Consider the following 21,870-nt stretch of genomic DNA (forward strand, 5'->3'; position numbering starts at 1 on the left):
ACCCATACTAGGGGGGCAGCTCCCTCCCCGAGGCCTTCCAAGGGTCCCGGGTGCCCCGGAACCCCCAGGGGAGTCTCCAAATTCATTTATTCATTCGGTCGTATTTTTTGAGTACTTACTGGGTGCAAAGCACCGTACTAAGCACTTGGGAGAGTACAATCTAACAATAAACAGACACACTCCCTGCCCACAACAAGCTTACGATCCAAATGACTCCGGCCCTCTGGGGAGATCTTGTGTGTATGGGTGTGAATGGCACAGCTATCCTTCACCCCTTCCCACCTCTGCTCAATGCGGCTACGGCGGCAGAAGCGCTTACTGACACCAAGGCGGGAACCCGCACCTGGAAGCCCTGTCCACTCTGTCCACATCGTCCAGTCCTCTAGATCGTAAGTCACTATGGGCAGGGAATGTGTCTGTTATACTGTTATTTTGCACTCTCCCAAACACTTAGTACAGTGCTCACTAAATACCATGGACTGAATGGCCAGTGCCACTTGGTCTTATTCCCCGGAGTGCCCGGCCCCTCGCCCCTGGATCTCTCGGCATGATCAGGGCTGGGTTGGGAGGGAGAGGGCGTCGGGTTATGGGCTGTGTGGCTTGGAGGCATCCGACAAGCTCCAGGCACTCAGAGGCTGAACGTCAGGCCGTGGTCGGGCTGCAGGCTAACATCGGGGCTGGGCCTTTCCGACAATCTACACCGTTCCCCGGTGAGACCGGCGTGACTCAGTGATCCAGACCGCAGCTGGGGGGCTCGCTCGCGCCCTCTGACCCCACAGGCCACAGACCGCGGAGTCTTTCCCCTCTCCCTCCAACGAGCGGAGGCCTGGAGCGGAGGGATGGAAGAGCCCCGAGGAAGGAGACCCGGTTGTACAGGAAAGAGGAGAGGAAGTGGCAGAGGGGGGCAGCAAAGAAGGGGAAAAGAGATGACCCCCGGCCGGAGACGCGTCCCTACCACGTGGCTGACGCCGGTGAAGGGCGTGTTGTCGGTTACGGCCTCGAAGGGGGAGCGCGCCCCGCTGCTGTCGGTCGGGGCGGCCACCTCCCAGCCGAACCGCACGGAAGACTGGTTGATGCCGGCCTCGCCGCAGCGTTCCTTGGTGAGGGCGAACTGTGGGTAGTGGGGGTCGCAGGGTGTCACGCAGACCAGCGGGTAGCCCGGGGAGGGGGATTTCTTGGCCCCTTCCTTGGTGACCTCGTCCACGTGGTCGTAGTCGGCCAGGGAGACCACCTGCAGCGGACAAGCGGGAAGTGGCGGTGGGGCTGGGGACGAGGGCGGAGGCGCGTGACGTTTTCTGTCTCCCGCTCAACTGTCCCCTGCGATGGAGGGGTTGGGGCTGGGGGCTGAGCCAGCTTTCAGGGCAACTGGGACACAGTCTCAGCTGTCCAGTGACTGGCTTTTTTTTTTATGGTCTTTGTTAAGTACTTACTATGTGTCCGGCACTGTACTAAGCGCTGGGGTAGATATGAGGTAATCAGGTTGGACACAGTCCCACATGGGGCTCACAGTCTTCATCCCGATTTTTTACAGAGGAAGTAACTGAGGCCCAGAGAAATGAAGTGACTTGCCCAAGATCACACAGCAGACATGGCAGAGAGGAGATAGAGCCCAGGTCCTTCTAACTCCCAGGGTCTGTTCATTGAGCCTCGAGATGGAGGGAGAACGAAGCCTCCCAACGGGCACAGTAGATACTCACGATCGGTGGGGCAGGCAGTATCAAGCTCCCAGCGGCCTCCTGGTCCAGAATGGTCACCGTTGCCGTGGCCACGTCCCCCAGCACAGCTTCCACTGGCTCGTCCGGGCCCAGGACGAGGGAGAAAGATTCGTGCCATTCCCGGTCCTCGTTGGACATGATCTCCACTTTAAAGACGCTGCGGGCCTCGCCTGCCGAGCGGAGAGGGACACTGTGGGAAAGCGTCTCCGGAGGAGATCTGGGGTCTTCTCTCCCAGAAAAAGTTTCAAATAACCATCAGCTCTCAGATCTTCAAGACTCTATTCGTACAAGGAGGCCACCCAGGCCAGAGGTTTGTCCTTATCATCAATCGCCCTCTAGTTTGCCCCTCAGGACATGGAGCGTTGAGGGCCCTGCCCTAATAACCATCGACAATCTGGGATATTTCTTCTTGCTTTTGGGCCTCCCTGTCTGAGCTCCCTCCCTGAGGGAGGCTCTTCCCCTCCCCAGACCCCCTGCCTTTCCTTGCTGTAGCCAGAAACCCCATGCTCCAGCTCCTAAAAACATCTTGGACCTAGGGCTGGGGGCCTGGGGATTAATTAGTTCAAGACCCTCAATATCCCCTTTCTCCACCCCTTAGTGTTCTCCTTTTATAACAAGTTCTTCAATGTGTTTTCACTACACATTTGGAGAGAACGAGATGGCAAAAGCAGGGAACGTTTGTTCTTCCGACGGCCCGTGTCCATCTCTATTCAATGCAACGTGGCCTCGGAAGTAACGTTTTTGGGCATGCGTGCGGCGTCAGTCAAGGCATACGTATACAAAAACATGACTCTCTTCAGGAAATGACTCTCGCATTATAAAACAGCTGAATAATTTAATCCAGAAAAGTGTTGTGTCTTGTCTCCTATCTTGATGGAGAGATGAGATGGGATATTTTTCTCCCTGAATCCCACATCAGAAAGTGGCAGAGCGGCGACTTGGGTCTTTCTGAAAAGGCTCAACAGTCCGCTGCCAGGGAAGATGGATAGTTACTGTTCCACTTGGGGATGGAGGGTGTTGTCATGCTACTTGGGGAGGCGGACTGCTGACAGCTCGGGGAGGGAAGAACGGGGTCACTGTCGGGCTGGGAGATAGAGCGACCACAAAGCCGGGTGAGGGGATACGTTGATTGTGGTAACAATAACTGTAGTATCTGTTAGGCACTTACTACGTGCCAGACACTGATCTAAGCACAGGGGTAGATACTAGATAGGTTGGACACAGTCCCTGTCCCACATGGAGCTCGCAATCTTCACACCATTTTCCAGATGAGGTAACTGAGGCGCCGAGAAGTGACTTGGCCAAGGTTACACAGCAGACAGGTGGCAGAGCCGGGATTAGAACCCAGAACCTTCTGACGGCCAGGCTCTATCTATGAGGCCAAACCGCTTCTTTGAGAGGGTTAGTGAACTAGGCAGGTTCTCTCTGAGGGGCAGTCCTAAAACAGGCACAGTTCCCTTAGGGCATCGAGGCCTGACAACTGCCAGTGTCAAGTTGGGGACACCAGAGAGGGTGTTCTTCGAGAGGGGAGGGAGCTGGCAGTGAGACAGGTACCTCCAGAGAGGGGCATTGGCTGCCTGGCTTTCAGCTAAACTGCAGCTTTTTGGGGCCAAGTGCCCAGTGAGTTTTGGAGTGGAGAACTGAAGAGCCCATCCCAACCCCCCAGCCCCACCCCATTATCTTTAATAATATTAATGACAATAATAATGATCATGGCATCTGTTAAGTGCTCACTACGTGCCAGGGACCGTTCTAAGCACGGGGGTAGAAACGAGATAATCGGGTTGGGCACGGTCCCTGTCACATATGGGGCTCACAGTCTTAATCCCCATTTTCCAGATGAGGGAACCGAGGTCCAGAGAAGTGAAGTAACTTGCCCAAGGCCACAAAACAGACAGGTGGCGGAGCCAGTATTAGAACCGTCTGACTCCCAGGCCTGTGCTCTATCCACTAGGCCATGATGCGTTGTGGCGCCAGTAAGACCGGGACGTAGACGAGGGGGGACGACTTTTCCGTCAGCCTTTCACTTTTCCGTCGGCCTTTCCCACGCCCATTGCCCTCCTCGAGCTGCCCCCGCTTCCCCTCCCCCATCGCGGCCCCAGGATCTGGGGTTCCCTCCTCCCTATCACCTGGCCCGAACTTGAGAATGCGACTCTTGGGGTAGTAGTCGAGGCCGGACTGGGCGGAGCCGTCGCGGGTGCTGCAGCGGATCTTCGACGTCCGGTTCAGGTCCCCTCTGCGGATCACCCCGACGCTCAGCACGGCCACCGCCTCGGGCCCCCGCGGCTCCCGCACCTGGTAGGTGGCCTCTTCGAACTCGATTGTGGGCGCTGCAGAGAGCAAGGGGATACTGCTGATCCCTTCATTCATTCGTTCAATAGTATTTATTGAGCGCTTACTATGTGCAGAGCACTGTACTAAGCGCTTGGAATATACAGATCGGTAACAGATAGAGACAGTCCCTGCCCTTCGACGGGCTTACAGTCTAATCGGGGGAGACGGACAGACAAGAACAATAGCAATAAATAGAATCAAGATAAATAGAATCAAGAGAGTCTGGCCGTTGGCACTGCCAGCCCTCACTACGACCGCCCTTGGCTCCTGAGGTCAAGCTTTGAAAACAAAATGGCACCTGCTGCCCGCATCTGCCATCTGCTCGCTTCTGCCATAATAATTACGTCATTTGCTAAGCGCTTACTATGTGCCAAGCACTGTTCTAAGCACTGGAGTAGATACAAGTTAATCAGGTTGGACACAGTCCCACTCCAACATGGGGCTCACACTTTTAATCCCCATTTTATAGATGAGGGAACTGAGGCCCAGAGAAGTTAAGTGACTTGCCCAAGGTCACACAGCAGGCATGTGGTGGAACCGGGATTAGGCCCCAGGTCCTCCTTACTCTCAGGCCTCTAAGCCAAATTACAGGGGAAGTGACTACCAACTCTGTCGTACTGTACTCCCCCAAGTGCTTAATACAGTGCTCTGCACACAGTAAGCGTTCAATAAATACCACTGAACAGGATATTAAGAGACCGAACACGGGTGGTGCCCTCGGGCCTGGGCTCTCCCCAGTTATGAGTTTATTTGGTCCAGTTACTTTCTCAAAGCTCTTGTTTATTTCAGGTTGCAAATCGGTTACCACAGCTTTCCCTTATGGACTCTGCTGCCTCAAACTTCCCTTCGATCAGTCAATCTGTGGTATTTATTGAGCACTTACAGTGGGAAAAGCACTTCCTGAAACCCAACTCTCTTCCACTGGCTCAGGGTTTGACATCCACGACTTGGGAAGTTGGTCTATCTGACTCAGTCAGTAGTATTTATTGAGCACCTACCATAGCTCTTACATTCCCTCTAGACTGCAAATGTGTAGTGGGCAGGGAATGTGTTTATGGTTATACGATACTGTCCAAGCGTTTAGTAATAATAATAATAATAATAATAATAATGCTATTTGTTAAGCGCTTACTATGTGCCAAGCACTGTTCTAAGCCCTGGGGGAGATACAAGGTAATCAGGTTGTCCCACGTGGGGCTCACAGTCTTAATCCCCATTTTACAGATGAGGTCACTGAGGCACAGAGAAGTTAAGTGACTGGCCCAAAGTCACATAACTGACAAGTGGCAGAGCTGGAATTAGAACTTGCAACCTCTGACTCCCAAGCCTGGGCTTTTTCCACTAAGCTACGCTGCTTCTCTAAGCAGTGGTGCAGTGCTCTGCACCAAGTAAGTGCTCAATAAATTCAACTGACTGACTGAGATTGATTGCCTTGGAGAGCACGGACAGAGGGGTGACGGTACCGGTTCAAAATAGGAAATTGCCTGCCTGCCTAAAGTGGCTCCTGAGAAAATGACTTTGGGGAAGGGGGGACTTGGTCGTCCGGAGAAACGCTCAAGGTTTGGGAATTCCATATGCCGTCATACGTAACAGGAGAGTTGAGGAGATGTCTGAAGCAGCCCTGGAACTCTAGCCCTGCTAGAGTTACGGACCCTGGGGACCATCTAAGTGGAAAAAGGAAACATCTCCTTAGAGAAGAGGGCCTCGTTTCCTCCTGCCCATCCAGGAATCGCCAAAGCAGCGTCTGTCTCACCGTCTTCCTCATTGGATATGGTGACTGTGGCCACGCTGTTCTTCCCGACTCGGGCTCCGGACCAGTGGTTCCCAAGAGGATGCCCCAGGGAGACGGTGAACCGCTCTTCTGGTTCAAACACGGAGTCGTCGTTGATATAGACAGTGCAGTTCTTCACCTGCAGCCAACGAGACCCCATGGTTTCAGATCCCTAACGATGTGATAGCAATAGCAGTAATCGTTAGTAGCACAAGAATAGTAGTATAGCATTAGTAATAAAAGCAATGATTATTATGGCACTGAATTTATGAGATAGGACACAGTCCCTGTCCCACGTGGGGCTTACGGTCTGGAGAAGCTGTGTGATCTGGTGCCCGTTGTTCAGTAGGGATTGCCTCTCTTTGTTGCCCAATTATACTTTCCAAGTGCTTAGTACAGTGCTCTGCACACAGTAAGCGCTCATAAATATGAATGAATGAATGAATGGTGGAAAGAGCACGGACCTAGGAGTCAGAGGATCTGGGTTCTAATCCCAGGTCTATCATTTATCTGCAATGTGACCATGGGGAAGTCACATCATGGCTCTGCATCTCTGTAAAGTGGGGGTAAGATACCTGTTCTCTTTCCCCCTTTGATAGTGAGCCCCGTGTGGGACAGGGACTGTGTCCGATCTATGATTTGACATCTCCCCCCAGGGCTTGTGGCATATCATAAGTACTTAAACATCACTAGACGCTGCAAACTCTAACAAAACAACCGTTTCTCACGTCATCACCTCATGCCGTGTCCCAGGGGCCGGGGATGGAGGCGGAGTCGGCCTGCTCGAAGGAGAGGGGGACCACCGCTCCCCCGGGGCGCCCGCTCACCTTCTCCCCTTTCAGGAACGTGATGCGGGCGCTGTCGGCATCGGTCCTTCCCTCAAAGTCCTCCGTGACCCGAGCCGTCTGGCTCAGGGTCAAGCACCTGACGGAGGACTCGTAGTTCAGGTCGCCGCTGCGGATGACGGGGATGTGCACGGCCCCGTCCTTCTCTCTCACTGGGTACGAATCTTTGCCGAACTGCATACTGGGGACTGGGAGGGGTGGGGGAAGCAGATGCGCTTTAATGCTCGAGGACTGTCCCGAGAGCAACTGAAGACAACTCCCCGAGGTCCTGAAGACGGTGCCTCACAAATCCCTCCATCTGGGTTGGGTCGGTGGCCGTCCCTCCCCAAGGCAGGGGCATGGACTAAATGTCCTAACGTGGTCCCTTTGGAGATTCTAAAATGGTCCCCCCCATGTTGGCCCTCTTCTCCCTGACCCCTAGAGTTTGAGGGGGCTCAAGTGGCACTTTCTAGAAGCTTTAGAACACGAGCAGGTGGATTTGTTCCCAATTGTTGGAGCCCGGCACTGATACCGAAGAAGCAGCCTGGCTTAGTGGAAAGAGCACGGGCTTGGGAGTCAGAGGTTGTGGGTTCTAATCCCAGATCTGCCATTTGCCAGCTGTGTGACTTTGGGCGAGTCGCTTAACTTCTCTGTGCCTCAGTTACCTCATCTGTAAAATGGGGATTAAGACTGTGAGCCCCACATGGGACAACCATTACCTTGGATCTACCCCAGTGTTTAGAACAGTGCTTGGCACATAATAAGCACTTAACAAACACCATCACCATCCCCACCATCTCTGCCAGGAGACAGAGAAAGCGGGGAGGTGGAGATGGAGCAGAAAGTTGAGGGACAGCAGGTGGTACGGATAAGTTTCTCAGGACCAAACTTAGGACCGGGGTTAAATAATAATAATAATGTTGGTATTTGTTAAGCGCTTACTATGTGCCGAGCACTGTTCTAAGTGCTGGGGTAGACATAGGGGAATCAGGTTGTTCCACGTGGGGCTCAGTCTTCATCCCCATTTTACAGATGAGGGAACTGACGCACAGAGAAGTTAAGTGACTTGCCCACAGTCACACAGCCGACAAGTGGCAGAGCTGGGATTCGAACTCATGAGCCCTCCTCATCTTCTCTCTACTTTCCATTTATGCCCAACTCCGAGGACTCCAGAGGTTATGCTGCACCACACTGGGGCGGGGGCAGATTTTCATTCGGAAGTCACCAGGGAGTGAAGGTTCCTTCCAATATGGGCTAACTTTCTGAGGAAGCACACCAAAGGAGTGGGAGAGGAATCGCGCCAACCAACCCGATGGATGGGTCATCATTTTGGACTCACCGTCTTGGAAAGTGTCGTTGATGGCGATGACGGCCTGTGAGGGTTTGCTTAATTCAGCCCCCTGCGCTGAGCTCAGGAACACAACGAAAGTCTCCAGGCCTTCTATCGCCGGCTTCTGAGCATCGTCCAAGATGGTCAAGGGGCAAGACTGGGAGAGGAACAAGACAGTGGTCACAAAGACCATTCTGTCTGCAATCCTAATCAATCAACTAATCAATCAATCACATTTATTGAGCACTTACCGTACTCACTAAGCACTTGGGAGATTGTAAGCTTCTTGAGGGAAGGGATCAACTTTAATAAATTGTATTCTACCAAGTGCTTAATACAGTGCTCTGTACATAGTCTTTGTCTTATGTTGTCGAGTCATCTCCGACCCATAATGACGCCATGGACACATCTCTCCCAGAACGCCCCACCTCCGTCTGCAATCGTTCTGGTAGTGGATCCACAGAGTTTTCTTGGCAAAAATACAAAGGAGGTTTACTATTGCCTCCTTCCGTGCAGTAAACTTAAGTCTCTTGACTCTCTCCCATGCCGCTACTGCCCAGCACAGGTGAGTTTTGCCTTGTAGCCCATTGCTTTCCACTCTCTAGCTACTGCCCGAGCTACGAATGGAATGGATATGCCTCTGCTTGACTCTCCCTCTCGTAGCCAAGAGTGGTAGAGGACTGGAAACTCTCCAGGTGCGACCCTGAGTGTGGAATGTACCTAGTTAGTGCTCAATAAATACTCTTGAATAAATGGGTGAGTATAACAGAGTTGGTTGACAGGATCACCTGTTCACGGCCTCCCCATTCCCTTTAACTCCCTACCCCTTCACAACCAGCAATCAATCAATCAGTGGTGTTTATTGAGCGCTTACTCTGTGCACAGCACTATACGAAGCACTTGGGAAACTGTAAAGTTCTCCCCTAGACTGTAAATTTATTGATCGCAGGGATGGTCTTAACCAACTCTATTGTACTGGGCTCTCCCAAATGCTTAATACATTGCTTTGTACATAGTATGTGCTCGGTAAAATACCTTTAAATGAACGAATGGGAGAGTTCAATTCAATAGAGGCGGCAGACATAATCCCTAACCTCAAGAAGCTTACAATTTAATGGGGAAGACAGACATTAAAATATATCACAGAGGGAAGTAGTAGAGTTTATGCTGCGGGGACGAGGAGAGTATGAGAGTGCTTCGCTCCATCTTCAAAGTCTTCCCCTCCAGAAAACCTTCCCTAACTAAGCTCACATCTCCCCATCCTATTTTCCCTCCAGGAATCATAACAATAACTGTGGTAACTGTTAAGTCCTCACTACCTGCTAAGCACTGTACTAAGTGCTGGGATAGATACAAGATGATCAGGTGGGACACAGTCCCTGCCCCTCATGGGGTTCACTGTCTAAGTAGGAGGGAGAACAGGAATTGAGTCCCCATTTTACAGATGGGGAAACTGAGGCACCATACAGTAGGCAAGTGGTGGAGGCAGGATTAGAACCCAGGTCTTCTGACTCCCAGACCTATATTCTATCCACTAGGCCACACTGCTTGTCCTCCTAACTGCATCACTTGAGTCTATACCTACCAAGCACTTAGATGCTCACCCCGACAACAACACTTAGGCATAAATCCTCATTACTCAGCTGCCTTCCCCTACCTGTGATTTATTTTTAAAGTCTGCTTCCCCCGCTGGAATGTAAGCTCTTTGAGCACAGAGATCTTCTCTACAACTCTAACATTCTCTCAGATGCTCAACACAGTGCTCTGCACACAGGAAATGCTCAATAAATACCACGGACTGACTGAAGACAGCTGTGATGGCACATGTGATTCCATCGTATTTATTGAACGCTTACTGTGTGCAGAGCATGGTACTAAACACTTGGGAGAGTACAATGTAACAATAAACTGACGCATTCCCAGCCCACAATGAGTTTACAGACTAGAAGACTCTGAGTCTTTTTAAAATGGAACTGAATAATTATGGCATTTGTTAAGCGCTTACTATGTGCTTATGTGCCCGACACTGTACTAAGCCCTGGGGTAGATACAAGCTAATCTGGCAGTACACAGTCCATATCCCACATGGGGCTCACAATATGAATCTCCATTTTACAGATGAGGTACCTGAGGCCCAGAGAAGGGAAGTGACTTGATTAAGGCCACACGGCAGACAAGTGGCAGAGCCGGGATTAGAATCCAGGTCTTTCTGACTCCCAGGCCTGTGCTCTAACATTATGCTACGCTGCTTCTCTACTGCCTATCGTAGGAGCATGCACAAAGACTCAATTATATACTGTGGAGTTTGTAACCGTGCACTGTGTCTTGGGGAGAATCAATCTGTGTTTAGGCAGCTAGAGTCGCGAGAGGCTCTCAGTCAGGGTGTGGATTTACAGCCTTCCACATAGTAAACACTCAATAAATACAACTGATTGATCGATTGATTGATAGCATAAGGGATGGGTGGCGGCGGAGCACGGCTTGCCGGAAATTTAAGGCTCCAGCAAAGAAGCGACCGTGTCGCGGGGCAGGGAATGTATCTGTTTATTGTTATATTATACTCTCCCGTGCACTTAATACAGTGCTCTGCACATAGTAAGTGCTCAAGAAATACAATTGACTGACTAACTGAGCCAGCCCGAGGAAAAGTCATTCACTGGGACGGGGGACAAGATCGGGCAAGGAGGCGATGCCAACCAGCCAACCAATCGCGGAAGGTCGCAGATGGCAGCGAGAACCAGCAGACACGGGTAACCAATGGATACGAAGGAGGGTGTACGTAGGTGAGTGGGTACCATAGGGATTGGGGTGCACGGCCTGGCAATCACAGAGGGTATATTCATCCGACTGAGAATGAAGTGGCACACTTCTTTCAGACGCGACCGCTATAAAACTGCTTCTTCCTTCCCCTGAGGACCTCCTTGCTTCGGCTTGGTGTAACTTTCTGTCTGCCTTCTTGCTTCCCCTGAAATCTGCCTTCTTGCTTCCCCTGAATACCTCCTCGCTGCGGCTTGGCGTAACTTTAGTGTCGGCCTCTTTCCTCCTTTTTTTCTAATGGTGTTCGTTAAGCTATGGGTCAGGTACTGTCCTAAGAACTGGGGTAGATTCAAACCAATCAGGCTGGACACATTCCATGGTCCACGTGGGGCTCATAGTCTTATTCCCCACTTTACAGATAAGGTAACTGAAGCCCAGAGAAGTGAAGTGATTTGCCCAAGATCACACAGCACACAAATGACAGAGCTGGGATTAGAACCCAGGTCCTGGGATTCCCAGACCTGTGCTCGTTTCACCAGACCCCGCTACCTCCCCTTCTGACTCTTTTGTATTGTATTCTCCCAAAAGCTTAGTATATTACTTAGCACATGGTACCCTCTCCATAAATACCACTGACTGACTGAGTGATCCGCTGGAATTAACATCTGCTAACTCTAAGGAGCTTGTGCTCTGCACAAAGTGAGAACTCCATAAATATTATCGATTGATCGATGGACTGAATTTGCTGCCAGCCCCCTGGCTTTCTGATTCTGAAGATTCTTGGGTGTCTCTCCCCGCCCAGCCAGGAAGGCCTCTTTACCTGTTCAGTGTCGCCAGCCCCGAATTCCACTTTCCTGGAGCTGGGGATGTAGTCCACGCCAGGAGTGGCTGACGGTGGGTCAGAAGGACGAGTGGCACACCAGACGGACGCGAAGGTGGACAGGTCGGTGCCGTGACGGACAACCGGGATCTTGATCACACCTGTGGGGAAAGCAACCACAGTGGACCCGCTGGGAATGAGAAAAAGCCGATAAACTGACGCATTTCCTGCCCACAGTGAGTTTACATTCATTGAGTGACCTTGCCCCCTCCTGCCAAGGAGCACCTTCACCTTAGTCTTACCTTAACCTCGTGGGACTTTGCAAGCGCAATTGGATTCTGGGTAGGCATCGTTAGCCTTGAACTTGCAGAGGGCAAGAAAGAGGAAACAGGCCCAGAGAAAGGTCATGTCATCAGGGTCAATGAGTAAAATGATAACAATGACAACAATAATAATATTTGTTAATAATAACAATGTTGGTATTTGTTAAGCGCTTACTATGTGCCGAGCACTGTTCTAAGCGCTGGGGAAGATACAAGGGAATGCAGATACAAGGGAATGAGGTTGTCCCACATGGGGCTTAGAGTCTTCATCCCTATTTTACCGATGAGGGAAGTACTTACTTAGTGCCAAATTCTGTATTAAGCACTAGGTATGATTTAAGAGGTTATCAGCTCGGATACAGCCTCTGACCCACGTGGGGCTAAAAGTCTCAGTGGGAAGAAAAACAGGTATCTTATCCCCATAGTCCAGATGAGGAAACTGAGGCACAGAGAAGGTAAGCATCTTGCCTATAGTCACACAGCGGGAAAGAGAAAGAGCCGGGATTGGTTTCTTGTCTGCGGCTGTGAAGTGACTTGCCCAAGGTCACCAAGCAGACAAGTGGCAGAGCTGGGATTAGAATCCAGGTCCTTCTGACTCCCAGGCCCATGCTCTTTCCACTAAGCCACAGTGCTTCTCACGCTGCTCCTCCTGGACTCGGGAATCGACTTCTGGACTTTATTAAAACCCCAGATGAGAAGCCAAACCTGACTCCGTCTCTTTCCTGCTCTGTGACTATAGGCAAGTCACGTCACTTCTCCGTGCCTCAGTGATCTCATCTGAAAAATGGGGATGAAGACTTCGAGGCCCCACATGGGACAGGGATTGTGTCCAACCTGATTATCTTGCATCCACCCCAAAGTCTAACACACAGTAAGCAATCAAAAAGTAACATTAAAAAAAAAGGAGCCCAAGGCTCTCACTAGGCACTGGAAAAGCAATCCTGCTTTGCAGCAGTTAAAGATGTAAGGTTTATAATGAGCCTTTCCCCCGTGCTCCGGCTTAATTATCCTGCACATATCAAAGAATCGCAAACACCGGACAAAAAGCTGGAATGTGCTCCATCAGCAGAAGTGCGGGAAGCAGGAGTCCCGAGCTTCCCCGTGTTCGCTTAACCATCTCAAGTCTTCCCCGCTGGCCTAGAGAAAGAAGGAGCAGCCGCTCTCCCCTTGGAGCCAAGGGAAAGGATTGGATTAGTTTCCACTCTGTCTGGCCCTGCCACCATTCTCCCCATAGGAGTTCTTCGGGGAAAACTTCCTAGCGGAGGTGAACTGAGCCCACGGCACTTGTGTAAGTACGTACATATCTATAATTCTATTTATATGAATGCCTGTTTCCTTGTTCTGATGTGCATATATACATATATATATATATATATATATATAATGCTATTTATTAATACTGATGCTATTGATGCCTGTTTACTTGTTTTGATGTCCATCTCCCCCCTTCTAGACTGTGAGCCCATTGTGGGCAGGGATTGTCTCTCTTTATTGCTGAATCGTACTTTCCAAGCACTCAGTACAGTACTCTGCACACAGTAAGCGCTCAATAAGTACGAATGAATGACTGAATAAATGAGCTCTGTCATTTTTAGGAGAAGAAAAGTTCTTCCCTCATTAGGAGGGGACGGCTTGGGCTTGTTAAACCCAGGAAAAAGGGCATTTCAGTTAAGGCTGTCCGGGCATGGCCGTGGAATGGGCTGTACCTTCGTCTCTCGCTCAACGCTACAGCTCTGGTTCCACAGACGGGGGCACTGCCAGATGGGCAGAACGCCCGCCCCCCTTGCCCACCCCAGCCGGAGAAAGGCCCGCCTCTCGAAAATAATGATGATGATAATAACGATGATGGTATTCGTTAAGCGCTCGTTCTAAGCGCTGGGGTAGATACAAGTGAATCAGGTTGAACACAAGCCCTGTCCTACACGGGGCTCACAGTCTTCATCCCCGTTTTACAGATGAGGTAACTGAGGCCCAGCGAAGTGAACTGACTTGCCCAAGGTCACGCAGTAGACAAGTGGCAGAGCCAGGATTAGAACCCAGGGCCTTCTGACTCCCAGGCCAGCGCCTTGTCCAGTAGGCCACGCTGCTTCTCGAGAAGCACCCGGCGGCCTCCACGCCACCTTTTTCTGGGTCCATGAGGGTCACGGGGGCCAACCACCATGGCGGGAGAGGAGCCCCGCTCCCCACGGCAGTGCAGCCTCTCACGGGGGTCGAAGGGGGGAGCAGCTGCTGCACAACAGCTCGAAAGAGGGGTAGACGGTGGCCACTTTCGCCCAGGACTCTTTGCCTTGAGAGCTGAGGGGAAACACACAGTTTTGAAAAGGTACAAGTAGAAAGTAAGCTCCCTGTGGGCAGGGAATGTGTCTGCTTATTGTTCTATTGTACTGTCTCAAGCGCTTAGTATAGCGCTCCGCACGCGGTAAGCACTCAGAAAATACGACCGAAAGAATGAGTGAATGAGTGAATGGCCACAGAGTTGAGGCCAAAGTGTCCGGCCGCCCCGGGGAAAAGAAGGGATGGGGAAGCGGGAGACAGAGGCCCCCGGTTTTCTTTGCTACCTGCATCTTCGCTGACGGTGAAGGCGGTGTTGCCCAGGGCCACCGTGGAGGCGTCGTTGGGCCCGCTGATGAGCACCGTGGCCGAAGACGCCCGTCCCACCCGGGCGTTGGCGGAGGGCCCGGCCAGGACCACCTCGAACTCCTCTTCCTCCTCGTACTCGCTGTCGTCGATCAGCACCACCTCGCAGGAGGCCAGGGTGACCCCGGGCCCCAAGACGACCCGGCTGGCCTCCGACAAGCCCCGCGACTTGAAGTCCGAGCCGGACTCCGGGGCATACAGGCTGCTCCCCTTGGCCGACCTGGGGACCGTGTAGCAGATGGCGGAGACGAAGCTGCTGGAATCCCCTGGGGCGGCAGGAGGGAGAAGACCAAACCGCGTGAGCCCGGAGGAAACGCCAGCCATGTTCTATAGGCGTTTCCAGTCAATCATTAGATGGTACTTATTGAGCGCTCACTGTGTGCAGTACACTGTTCTAAGCGTGTGGGGCATATAATACAATAGAATTAGGGGACACGATTATACTGGACCCCCCCCAAGCGCTTAGTAGTTTGCTCTGTACGAAGTAAGCGCTCAATAAATACGAGTGACTGACTAACCCTCTCAGATCTCCAGACCTTGTGGCAGAACGTTTATTCCTTCAGGGGTCAAATGGTCAAATGATGATGGCAAACACAGAGGGTGTGTACGTGTGTGGGGATTTGGTCTCTCGCTGGCTCTCAGCCAAAACCTGCGGACCTCATATTCCATGCCTCAGCTCATCCATCAGACTCACCGCCCACCCTCTGAGAGCAGAGGGATACAGAGAAAGACATGTCACGCTCCAGAAGGCAGATCTCTGCTGCCTAGTATTCACCGCATGCCTGAGCCTCCCTGGGCTGTGAAATGCAGCCAACATACCAAACCCCTTGATTTTTATACAAATTTTATCCACCTCCTTTGCTCCTTTCCTCCCATAGGCAGGGCTAAAGGTTAATGCTTAAGTACAAGGAGCCCCCCTCTCCACTCTGATCAATCAATGATATTTCTAATAATAATAACTGTGGAATTTGTTAAGTGCAAACTATGTGCCAGGCACTGTACTAAGCCCTGGGGTGGATACAAGCCAATTGGGTTGGACACAGTTCCTGACCCACATGGGGCTGACAGCCTGAATCCCCATTTTACAGATGAGGGAACTGAGGACCAGAGAAGTGAAGAGATTTGCCCAAGGTCACACGGGAGACTACTGGAGGAGGCGGGATTAGAACCCAGGTCCCACTGACTCCCAGGCCCACGCTCTCTCCACTAGGCCCTGCTGTTTCTCTGAGCACTTACCGGGTGCCGAGCACTGGTACTCAGCACTCGGTAGCGGACGATATAAAAAAGTTGATAGACCTGCCCACAACTAGCTTAGAGACAGACATTAAAATAAATGATTTATAATATTCAATTTATATATAATTTATAGACCCAGCCTGTCCCTCTCTTGGAGAATCAGCAGTTCCGGCACTCTGCCCGGTCGGCAGATTCTGTAAATAACATCCTTTCCCAAGGGGTTTTTACAGTCCCGCTGATGCTCTGGCATTACTATGATGGCTGCGGAGATTTAGCCGTAGGTACAGGTGCCTCTCTGCACCACTGGCCCTCTCTTCCCTCATCTGTGAAGCAGCAAGGCCTAGTGTAAGGAACCCAGGCCTGGGAGTCAGAAGACCTGGGTTCTAATCCCACCTCCACCATGCGCCTGCTATGTGACCTTGGGCAAGGTACAAGTTAATTTGGTCAAACACGGTCCCTGTCTCAGATGGGGCTCACAGATATTAAGCCCCCATTTTACTGAAGCACAGAGAAGTGGCCTGACTTGCCCAAGGTCAGACAGCAAGCAACTAGCAGAGCTGGGATTAGAACCCAGGTTCTTCTGAGTCCCAGGCCGGTGCTCTCTCCATTAGGCCATGATGTTTTCCCTCCCTCTTAGACGGTGAACCAAATGAGGAAAAGCTACTGTGCGTCTTCTGGTTATAGTGCATCTATACCAGTGCTTGAAACATAGCAAATTTAACAAATGAGGTAACTGAGGCACCGAGAAGTGAAATGACTTGCCCAAGGTCACACAGCAGACAAGTGGCGGAGCCGGGATTAGAACCCAGGTTCTCTGAATCCCAGGTCCGTGCTCTTTCCACTAGGCCATGCCGTTTCCTGGAGTTATTTCGCCAGGGATTTGGAGCTGAGAATTCCTGGAAGCATCCCGGAGTCTCCCAGAAAGACTGAGCCAGTGGGGAATGGGAAAGGCTGGGATTGGACTCAAGGCCTCTAGTGGTCCGGTTTCCCAGCCCCACTGGTTCTTCCACCACTCCGGCTCTTCGCACCTGGGCCCGATCCCTCGTCGTACCCCGTCCGGTGAAAGCACATACCTCCCCTCTCGATGGGGACGGGCAGGACTCCGGCGCTCTCGTTGACCCTGTAGGTCTTCCTGTCGAACTGCAGAGTGGGCTCATCTTCCGTGTCGTTGATGTTCACCTCGGCGTGGGTGACGGCTCCCAGTAAGGCGTAAGCGGGCATGCTGAGCTCCACAGTGAAGCTCTCAACGTTCTCGAACACCTCGTCGTCGTTGATGACGATGGTGCAGGACTTGGTGTCCTCTCGCTCATCGAACTGCACCTGTCAAAGGGAGCGAACGGAAAAGGGTGGGTGGGTGGCTGTCACGAGCTTCTCGCTTCCCCCAGACAGAGAGCTGCGGGCCGGCCAGCCTACCTCTGTGGCTTCCAATGGCCTAGTGGCTAGAGAACGGGCCTGGGAGTGAGAAGGAACCGGGTTCTAAACCCGGCTCCACCACGTCTGCCGTGTGACCTGGGGCAAGTCACTTCACGTCTCTGTGCCTCAGTTACCTCGTCTGTAAAATGGGGATTATGACCGTGAGCCCCACGTGAGGCAGGGACTCTGTTCAACATGATTGCCTTGTATCTATCCCAGTGCTTAGGAGAGTACCTGACACTTAGAAGAGCGCTTAACAAATGCTAAAATTATTATGATTATTGCCAGGCACTGTACTAAACCCTGGGGTAGATACAAACTAATCAGGTTGGGGCTCACAGTCTTAATCCCCCCTTTTACAGATCCCCAGAGAAGTGAAGTGACTTGTCAAGGTTACACAGCAGACCAGTGGTGGAGCCGGGATTAGAACCCAGCCCCTTCTGACTCCCAGGCCCGGGCTCCATCCACTAGGCCATGCTGTTTCTCATTCATCCCCCTGGAAGCCAGACTTTAGCCACTGTTTCGGAGCTTTCAGGAACGGCAGATGGAGAATTAAGAGAGCCACTGGCCCCTCCTCCTACCCCGGTAGCCCCCAGCTCACCTGGCCAGCATACTCCACGAAGTCTGACTGCCCGGGTTTGGGGCCCGGGCTAGAGGTGGAAGTGGCAGTGCCCTGCTTGCTGTGGCACAGGACGATGGCATACTGGTTGAGGTTCCCGGTCCTCTCCACGGTGACGCTGACAGAGCCCGCCTTCTCGCTGACATTGTAGCTGGGAACACAAGTAAAAGCAGTCTCACAGACGGTCACCATCCTGACCCCATCCCTGACGACCCGGGGAACGTCCATTCATTCACTCGATTGTATTTATTGAGTGCTTACTGTATGCAGAGCACTGTATTAAACGGCTAGGAGAGTACAATATAACAGTAAACAGAGGTATTCCTTGTCCACAACATGCTGGGTATATGTGGCCGCTTCAGACATCAGTGCTCTTAAGGATCTCGGACATCTTATCGCCCGCCTGCGTGGCCCAGTGAAGGACTTATAAGACCGGAAGTCAGAAGGCTTGGGTTCAAATTCCAACTCTGCCACTTGTCTGTTGTGTGACCTGGGCAAATCATTTAACTTTCTTCCCTCTTCTGCAAAGGGGATACAATGCCCACTCTCCCTCTCAGACTGTTTGCGTGTCAGGCAGGGACAGTGTTCAATTTGATTATGTGGGACCAACTCTTTTTTTTAATGGTATGTGTTAAGCACTTACTGTGTGACAAGCACTGTCCAAAGCGCTGGAGTAGATACACGTTAATCTGGTTAGACACGGCCCCTGTCCTACCTGGGGCTCACAGCTAAGAAGGAGGGAGAAGAGGTATTGACTCTCCAATTTGCGGTTGAGGAAACGGAGGCACGGAGAAGTTAAGCGACTTGCCTAAAGTCACACGCAGGCAAGTGGCAGAGCCGGAAATAGAACACAGGTCCTCTGGCTCCCAGGCCCGGGCTTTATCCGGTAGGCCACGACGCTTCCCCGGCATTTGGCAAATAGCAAGCACTTAATAGACATCATCATCATCCTTAACAGGATGGCACCAGTGGCCCTCGGTCTTCCCTCCCCGGAACGTGAAACGACGCTTGTACCTGGTGTGTTTAAAGCTGATGAGGGACCACTGAATGTGGAAAGTGTTGTCGCTGACCACATTAGGCAAGCTGTCTTTTACTAGAAACTGGAAACTGTCCATGGTCTCCTGAATCTTCTCATCACGCAGCACGTACCGCAACAACCCCAGGTTCACGTCCTCTGCGAGAGACAGAGCACCTCCAGGAACCCGAATCCCACGGGCGTCAAACTTTATATTCCTCCCTTCTGTTTTCCTTATCCAGTTCTTGTAGACTTTTAAAAGAAGTGTAAGCTGAGGAATTCTTCACGTCTGAACTACTTTGTTTAGAGGATGGGCAGAAAACTCCTGACACAATGTATAATTACTTATTCCCCTATGGACAATGCACTAGCATAAAGCAGAAAATGCAGGATCGTGACAGAATCATTTCAGACGAGATCCTAAAGGGCATGTGATTGTGATGTCAGAATCTGGAGTAAAATAGCTTTTCATGTTCAACTGCGGGGGGGTAGATGTGGGTAAAAATGTTTGTGCAGGTGAGTGAATGTATGTACACGTGAGGATGAATTGTGTATGTGAAAGTCTGTAGGCTCCTTTGCAGGCAGGGATTGTGTCTTCCTAGTTTACTGTACTGTACTCCCCAAGGTGTGTAGTACAGTGGTCTGCACACAGGAAGCACTCAATAAATACCAATAATTAAAAAATAAGTGAGTGTGAATACATGGGTTATGTAGAGAGAGTGTGCACGTGTGAGAGAGAGACTGACAGCATTTTTGGTGTGAAAGTGAAGGTGGTATGCTTAACTCCTGACCAGCAGCATCCCCTGGTAGAGAAATCTATTAGGCGGGGTTGGGTAAGGCAAATAGAGTTATGCGAGTTAGGTGAAGCCATCAGGTTAGTTAGATGAGGCAGTCGGGATTAGTTAGGATCTTAATCTCGTCTATCTCACTGCTGACCCCTCGCCCAAATCCCGCCTCCGGCCCAGAACACCATCCCTCTTCATATCTGACAGGCAATTTCTCTCCCCACCTTTAAAGCCTTATTGAAGGCACATCTCCTCCAAGAGACCTTCCCAGACAAAGCCCTTATTTCCTTTTCTCCCACTCCCTTCTGCATCACCGTGACGTGCTCTCTTTATTCTCCCCACTTCCCAACCGCACAGCACTTAGGTCCATATCTGTTATTTATTTATTTATATTAATGTCTGTCTCCCCCTCTAGACTGTAAGCTCATTTTGGACAGGGAATAGGTCTGTTATAGTGCACTCTTGCATGTGCTTAGTACAGTGCTCTGCACACAGTAAGTGCTCAATAAATATGACTGATTGATTGGCGTCAGCAAAGAGCAAGAAGGCCCCCACGCCAACAGGAGCAGGGGAGGATGCCTTTCCTTAGTGCCTTTGAATCAGACAGAGATAAGGAGGATGGGGCAGGAAGACCAGAGTTTACTGACTCTAAAATAATGGCTCCCTTGGGGTCTGGTTCCTTCATTCTGGATTCTGTCACAAGAAGCCAGCACAGAGCAGAGACACAAAAGGCCATTGGCAGTGCAAAATTCCCCCATGGAATTTAAGTTTGCGTACCTTCTCACAGGTCATGCCAGGGTTCAAGGAAAAATGTTCTTGGAGAGAGTTCGGAGCCCATTGGATTTTTGTAATTTTTCAAGATTGTAATCTTTGTTCAAGGGAAAACACCTTCCACTAGAGCAGAGATGTAAAAGATTTCCATTTCCATGAAGCAAAGGTGCTTCCAAGAACTCGACCTCGACAACAGCTACATGAACGCCTGACTGACTGCCAATGAAAACTAGAGGAGGAGCAGGTGAAGCAGGGAAGGGTCACGTGAAACCTGGGAGGAGCAAGTGAGGGCTGAGTTGGAGAATGAAAGACAGGATGACTGACCGATGGATATTTCTACAGAACCTGATTAGAATTTGACTTCCTGAAAGGAGAGAGACTAAATCATCCACTAAGAGAGTTTTTTAGAGCAGGAGAAGGGAGGAAAAAAGGGAAAAGCTTAGACTACGTGATTGTGATGCGCTACGGATCATGAAACCTGGTCTGTGGGGAAATGGTGGAGGAAGCAGCATGGTCCACGCTGCCGGGAGCCAGTCTGAAGTGAGCTTCCTCCATTCCAGCGTCCCCTGCGGCTTACCCTGCGTGAACGTGGTGACCACGGCCCCAGGCTGCAGTCCGTGGTGCAAAGAGCCGTGTCTGGGGCCGCTCGTTATTTCGTATACCAGCTGCCGGTCCTCCGTGTCGGGGTCCGCGGTCAGCAACTCCTTTTTGGTGATGAGGTTTGAGGCCTGAAATACACACATGCCGAAACACCGCCTCTGAGGCAAGCGGAGGGTCCGGATGTCTGGGAAGCGGCTTGTTGCAACATCAAAGACAGCCGGCTACGAGCCTGACTCAGATCTCAGGAACAATCCGGCCCCTAGAGCGGCCATGCTGCAACACCAGATGACTTGGACACTCTCACGTCTGCCAGGGACGTGGAAATGATAATGATAATTAAGGTACTTGTTAAGCACTTACTATGTACCAAGCACTGTCCAAAGCAGTGAGATAGATACAAGGTAATCAGGTTGTCTCACATGGGGCTCACAGTCTTAATACCCACTTTACAGTTAAGGTAACTGAGGCACAGGGAAATTAAGTGGCTTGCCCAGGGTGTCCTCCGGCTGTCTGTTTCCAACGGGGGCATAAAGAGGGGCCCAGCCCAAGAAGGACCGGGGATTGGGAAGCGGAGGGGCTAGGCTTCCAAGCAGGTCTGGTTTTCCAGGTCCCAGTCACGCAGGTTCATCCCCGGGAGCCGGGGAAGAGTTACCTTGCCGTCCATGTACTCCAGCCACTGCAGCCCCAGGTTGGTAATTATTCTTGGGGTACCATCATCAATGGGTAGAATGTCCACTTTGAACTTCTGAGGAGCCGCCGTCACAATCTGAGAGGGAGATGGGGGTGAGGGAAGAAGGGGAGAGGGGGGAGGGGGTGGGGAGGAGGGGAGGTAGAGAGGGAGGGAGAAAGGAAGGGAAAGAGAAGGGAAGGGAGAGGGGAAGAGAATTGGGGGGAAGAAGGGAGATGGGGGAGAAGGGGAA

General features: G+C 51.5%; 1 protein-coding gene across 2 annotated transcripts in view; it reads right to left on the bottom strand.

Annotated features, from left to right (window-relative positions):
* The window catches only part of FRAS1 (Fraser extracellular matrix complex subunit 1), a 156,294-nt gene that overhangs the window by 20,306 nt on the left and 114,118 nt on the right, over positions 1 to 21,870 (bottom strand). For both annotated transcript variants that reach the window (XM_029073328.1, XM_029073326.1), the window contains exons 52-64: positions 21,603 to 21,716; positions 20,928 to 21,078; positions 18,794 to 18,953; positions 17,762 to 17,930; positions 16,821 to 17,067; positions 14,433 to 14,777; positions 11,552 to 11,712; positions 7,984 to 8,131; positions 6,648 to 6,853; positions 5,803 to 5,959; positions 3,845 to 4,045; positions 1,698 to 1,885; positions 956 to 1,231 (exon numbers count right to left, since the gene is read on the bottom strand). In XM_029073328.1, the coding sequence (XP_028929161.1) occupies positions 956 to 1,231; positions 1,698 to 1,885; positions 3,845 to 4,045; positions 5,803 to 5,959; positions 6,648 to 6,853; positions 7,984 to 8,131; positions 11,552 to 11,712; positions 14,433 to 14,777; positions 16,821 to 17,067; positions 17,762 to 17,930; positions 18,794 to 18,953; positions 20,928 to 21,078; positions 21,603 to 21,716 (2,523 nt within the window). The remainder of the gene's footprint in view (positions 1 to 955; positions 1,232 to 1,697; positions 1,886 to 3,844; positions 4,046 to 5,802; positions 5,960 to 6,647; positions 6,854 to 7,983; positions 8,132 to 11,551; positions 11,713 to 14,432; positions 14,778 to 16,820; positions 17,068 to 17,761; positions 17,931 to 18,793; positions 18,954 to 20,927; positions 21,079 to 21,602; positions 21,717 to 21,870) is intronic.

The sequence above is a fragment of the Ornithorhynchus anatinus genome, chromosome 10, assembly GCF_004115215.2.
Source record: "Ornithorhynchus anatinus isolate Pmale09 chromosome 10, mOrnAna1.pri.v4, whole genome shotgun sequence".
NCBI lineage: Eukaryota > Metazoa > Chordata > Mammalia > Monotremata > Ornithorhynchidae > Ornithorhynchus > Ornithorhynchus anatinus.